General features: G+C 32.7%; 1 protein-coding gene across 1 annotated transcript; it reads left to right on the top strand.

Moving 5' to 3' along the window:
• Positions 1-1,298: 1,298 nt before the first annotated feature.
• On the top strand, positions 1,299-4,797 carry LOC111019296 (single-stranded DNA-binding protein WHY1, chloroplastic). The gene is made up of 7 exons (XM_022295640.2): positions 1,299-1,653; positions 1,922-2,025; positions 2,151-2,243; positions 2,795-2,889; positions 3,309-3,382; positions 4,064-4,152; positions 4,546-4,797. The coding sequence occupies exons 1-7, from the start codon at positions 1,398-1,400 to the stop codon at positions 4,666-4,668; spliced, it is 834 nt and encodes a 277-aa protein (XP_022151332.1). The 5' UTR covers positions 1,299-1,397; the 3' UTR covers positions 4,669-4,797.
• Positions 4,798-5,606: the final 809 nt, after the last annotated feature.

The raw sequence follows: 5,606 nt of genomic DNA, 5'->3' as shown, positions 1-5,606 counted from the left end.
GAGAAAGAAAACTTGAAAGGAACGTGAATGTGAATGTCAATGGTGATTTTCGAAATTACTGTGAGTGAGAAATCAATTAGAAATTAGAGGTAAATAGAAACTTAGGGTTTTTCTGTATATCAATAATATATCGGTGATATATCAAGTATACATTGTAAATATATCAATAGTACAATTAAGTTTTATTTAAAGTTTTAAAGATCAAAATAAAAGCAGCAACAATGTCATTCTTAAAATGTTTAAATATCATTCTTAGGTATCAACATCAACGTCAAATCAGCAGTAAACTCCTTCAACCAAAAACTTAAAAGTTTAAACATCAAAACGAACCAGTAGCATAAACCAAAAGTAGACTAACAATGTCATTCTTAAAATTCTATAAAAGAAGGAGGATAAGTTCCAAAAGCATAAGTTCCAACAGTCTAGAAAAGCGTAAGTTTCATTCTTGTATAATCTTTAGGTAAAAGCTTGGGACATCAATCTTCGTTCTTGGTGATTGTCGTGTTTTCGGAGATACTATCTTTGAAGCTTTCCGTTTTTCCATAGACAACACTTTTGACGTTGGTTTATGTTGTTTTTTGGGACGAACCACATCAACATTTTCGACGATGTTTTTTTTTTATTTCATTTTTCGTGTTTGTACCATTGCTTTTATCTGAAAAAAAAAATATTTCATATATTAGTAGTATATCATAAAACATATATTAAAGGTAATATGTTCGAAATAATTGGTAGATATCATAGTTATATAAGAAGTAAATCAATAGTATATAAGAACTCAATCAGTTTTATATTACCTATAGTAGTAGATATCATAGTTATATCAGAAGTAAATCAATTTCATATCATATGTATATCAAACATATATCACATATATATGAGGAGTATATCTGTTAATCATAGTTATATCATAAGTAAATCAACAGTATATTAAAAGTCAATCAGTTCTATATCACCTATAGTAGTATATATCATAGTTATATCAGAAGTAAATCAATTTCATACCATATGTATATCAAACATATATCACATACATATCAGGAGTATATCTGTCAAATCATTAGTATATCAGAAGTAATTTATTGTTGGTTCGGACCTGCAGGATATATTTGTAATTTAGAACGTGGGTCTCCGTTTTTTGCAAAAAAAATGCTATATTTGAAAAATCCAAATCTTATTGCTATTTTATTTATTTTCCTAACATTTTTTACCATATCTCAGGTTGCCCCATCTCTGGTCAATGTTCCAATACTTGTTAACGAAGTTCAAAGCACAGGTTTGTTAGTATTACTATATTACGCGAGGAAACAAAAATTGTACGGCCAAGGGTTTTGATAGTGGAAAAATGGCTCTCTGACCTCCGCGATAGAATTGAGCCGCGAAGACAAGGCGAGACGATGCTGCGACTACAATGGCTTTCTTCTTCTTTGCTTCCACCATTATTAAACCCCGAGCTCTCGCCGGAAACCTCGCATCTTTGTCCCAACCGTAGACTCTGTACCCTTAATTCCTCTCGTCCACTCCTCACTCTAACCGCTACACGAAAACCGTCTCCAAAATGCCAATACTCATGGAGCACGCAGCAGCAGCAGCCGCCGCCGTCCGAACCTGGTTCTCAGGCCCATTCATTTTCTCCACAAACTCGCGCCGGAGGTACTTCACTATCTCTTATCCTGTGGGTCATACAGAGTGACAGCAGGAAACTGGTGCTATTTGGGATTTTTGGTTTATGTTGGGAAGAAATTTAAGTATATAAGCTCACCCTTATGACATTAGAAGGTGGGTTTATTGAGACAAGACTCAATTGGAAAGGGTTTCTCCAAGTCGAAATTCAAGGGGCTTTTTAGTTTCTTTATTTAGTCTGTGGTAGTTGTTTTTGATTCCTCGGGTTCTGAAGTATAATGGTTTGGCTTGTTTGTAGCTGCCGGAGCGTTGCCGCCAAGGTTTTTTGTCGGTCATTCGATATACAAAGGGAAGGCCGTTCTTACGGTGGAGCCTAGGCCTCCAGAATTTACACCTTTGGATGTATGTTTGAGTTAAATTCTGTGTTCGTCATAAGAATATGTTCTTGAGCTTCGTCATAACTCATGATGGGCTGTTTTTCTTTGTTGTCAGTTTTGTGAGGTTCTTAATCTTTTACAAATTTGCAGTCAGGGGCGTTCAAACTATCCAGGGAAGGATTTGTATTGCTTCAGTTTGCCCCTGCAGCTGGTGTTCGTCAATATGATTGGAGTAGAAAACAGGTGTTCATTAACATTAACTAATGAGATGTTGACTCTTAAAGTTATTGAAGTTTTTGAATTAATGAGGTAAACTGCATATCTAGTTTAATGCTGATAACTATTCCACAGGTTCTGTTTTTGGCCTCTTGGAGGTGTGGGGAAGTAGTATTTCCATGATGGAATAGTTGATATTGAAATACTAACCCATGTTTAGGGAGCTGTGAACAAAAATCTCTCTCGCTTTTTTTTTAATACTTAGTATAGCTCAATTGTATCATCAACGAAAAAATTGTAGGTTCGAATCCCTACTCCCACGTATTGTTGTACACTTGTACTGAAAAAAGGTATGGAACTATTTTTAAGAACAATAATTAGATGATTTCATGTAAAGGTTAATATCATTGTGCATTTGAAATCACTATTTTTGAACTTGTATATTTTGTAACAAGAACTTTAAGTGTTCTCAACGAGAATAAAATACAAAGACAAAATGAGAACTTCTTGTGAAATCAATTCCATAGTTTTTTTTTTGATACATTGCTGAATTAGATTACACTTTGTCTTGTTTATAGGTATTCTCATTATCAGTGACGGAATTGGGAAGTCTAATTGCCCTTGGCCTGAGAGACTCTTGTGAATTTTTTCACGATCCCTATAAGGGAAAAAGGTACTGCCTTTTTACAAGAACCATTAAAATGCCATGGTTGATTCTTGAATGAAGTTAGTTTCTTCTGTTGTGCCATGTTGATGTTTATGTATTTTTTGATTCTTTGGTTACCACAAACATTTATACCATTGTCTTGCGACTCTGGCCAAGCATGGTTTCTCAGGTCTCAGAATTGCATTGCATCGAACATTGAGAACAATGATGTTATGAATCTTGATCTCTCTAGTAGCCAAATACCACTTCTTGCATTTCATAAAATAAATAAATTAAAAAAAAAATCCCACTTTGCATGTACATTCTGGCCATATTTACGTCATAATTTTCATCTGGTACAGATGAGTGTTTGTAAACAAAGCTTTGCAGGTTAGAAAACCTAGTGTTTTATGATGATAAGAGATGATAAGATATTTGTTCTGCAGCGAGGAAGGGAAGGTCAGAAAGATATTAAAAGTGGAGCCTCTTCCGGATGGTTCTGGCCATTTCTTCAATCTCAGTAAGTCTTGTATTGAAACCTTTAAGATTCATTTGAGATTGATCCTGATGCTGAATTCTGCTGCATGTGTATATCCAACCGGATTTAATTAGTTGGAGCCTGGAATCATGTATGTCTCATTCATATCTGTCATTTTATTTTGCAACCACTGTTCTTTATACTCTTCCTTTCATATCTTCAACCATGACAACGCATTCTATCAAATACAAATACTAAAAAAGAAGCGTTAGAAGTAGTATGATAAGTTAGTATGTGTGAGGGGGTGCATCTTTTGTATAGATTTAGCTGTGTGCTGCGTGGTTAGAAGGAGCATAACATTGATTTGCTTATTTCTAGTTCAATAGATAACTAGATTTCAGTTGTCCTGCTTTAATTTGCTTCTTTCTTAGAACTCTCGAATAGTATTAAAAATCTGTATTGTACTCATTACCCTGTGGTTTTCTTATTTTGAAGTTCAATAAATAATCTATATGTTTTTTTATAAGAATAAATAATCTATATATCAATCGTAACAATTGCCATTTGAATATAGTAGTTGATAGGTTGTCTATTCCTAATGAAACTTGATGATTTTTCTAATTTCTTTTTTCCCATATAACATTGATCCTGTAAGCTGTAATGATTCTAGAGAAAGTTTGTTATTTTTTCCCTTACCTTTTCTATTCTATTTTGCTGCACAAGGCGTTCAAAACAAGCTAATCAACATGGATGAGAGCATTTATATTCCCATCACTAAAGCAGAGTATACCGTACTTGTTGAGGCTTTCAAGGTATAAGTTCTTCCCTGTTTACATGCAGCACTTTCTTGCCATGCTTGTCTGGTTTATGATTGATATCAAATGAATTATATGGCAAGCTGCCTGTGTATGATTTGGGGGGTTCAAGTCGAAACAGAAATAATCGAGAAAAAGAATCCCTTAACTGACCAAAATCAGTACCAAATTGTATTGGTTTGTTCGGTTTCATTAGGTGCAAAACTGAAAACTAGTCAGTTGATTCAGTTTGAATCAGGTTTGGTTGGTTTGGTCTGGTTTAAGGCACTGTTCAGTTGGTCTTGGCCAAAAACCGAGCTGAACCGACATACTTGTCCTGATGACGTTTTTTATCCAAATCATGTGATTGTAATTCATAAAATGGATGTTTAAGGTTGGATTTGTGTGCAGTTTATCCTGCCTCACCTTATGGGTTGGCATATGATTTCGAACACCATGACGAGGGCAGAAGATAGCGGCCGAGTAAATAACGCGAATCCTAGATATGGTGGAGACTTTGAATGGAGCAGATAGTCTTCTCTCTAGCTTTTCATAACTTGGGGATGATTGTTGTTATTGTAATCTTTCACCAGTTTTTATTTTATTTTTTTTGAGAAGATATTTTCACTAATTATATGGTATGATAGATCAGTCACTTTTTTATCTATGGGTCTTTATATATACTCACACACAAGTTTTTTACCACAAGCCTTGGCTTTAAAATATAAATTAATAAAATTTGTGTATGATTAGTAATTTTATTATCGTATACTTTAATTGAAGGGACAATTATAAATATGTAAAAAAAACATTTAGTAAAATTAGTAGAATAGCAATCACATTTAATTTTTTCAAATATAGCATTAAAAAAAACAGAGTCTAATTTTAAAATAACAATTTTACTATATACATCTATAATATATTTGATTATTGGTATATGTATGTGATGTACATATTATGTATTATTTCTATTATATACTATTTATATGAGTGTCTGATATACTTGTAATATTTATGTGATATATATTTGATATACTATTGATATGAGTATACGATATACTATTGATATACTATTCATATAAGTAAACATTTTATACTATTCATATAAGTAACTATTATAGTAAATATTTGAAAATTAAGAAAATAGGTGACATTTTGAATTAGATATAAGATTTTTGCTACCTTAGGTTTGTCATTGACTCTCTTTTATCAATTTCGTACACTTTTAATGGATCCAAAGGGTTTGAATATTTTAATATTTATTCTTCCTAATCTACTATGTTTTAATTGGAATGTAACAATTCAAAATAGAAGGGACAAGTTATTTTTTTAATGTAAAATGTAGAAATATTAATATGAATTGTATTAGCTAACCTATAACTATGAAGATATTTGATAAAATGAATTTAATTTCTTTGAAATTCTTGTGTGGACACCTACTCCGGATTTAATGTCCTACGAGTTTCCTTAAC

This window comes from Momordica charantia, assembly GCF_013281855.1.
Source record: "Momordica charantia cultivar OHB3-1 chromosome 8 unlocalized genomic scaffold, Mcharantia_2.0 BLBB01000008.1, whole genome shotgun sequence".
NCBI classification, from domain to species: Eukaryota; Viridiplantae; Streptophyta; class Magnoliopsida; order Cucurbitales; family Cucurbitaceae; genus Momordica; species Momordica charantia.
This window is presented reverse-complemented; position numbering and strand designations above follow the sequence as displayed.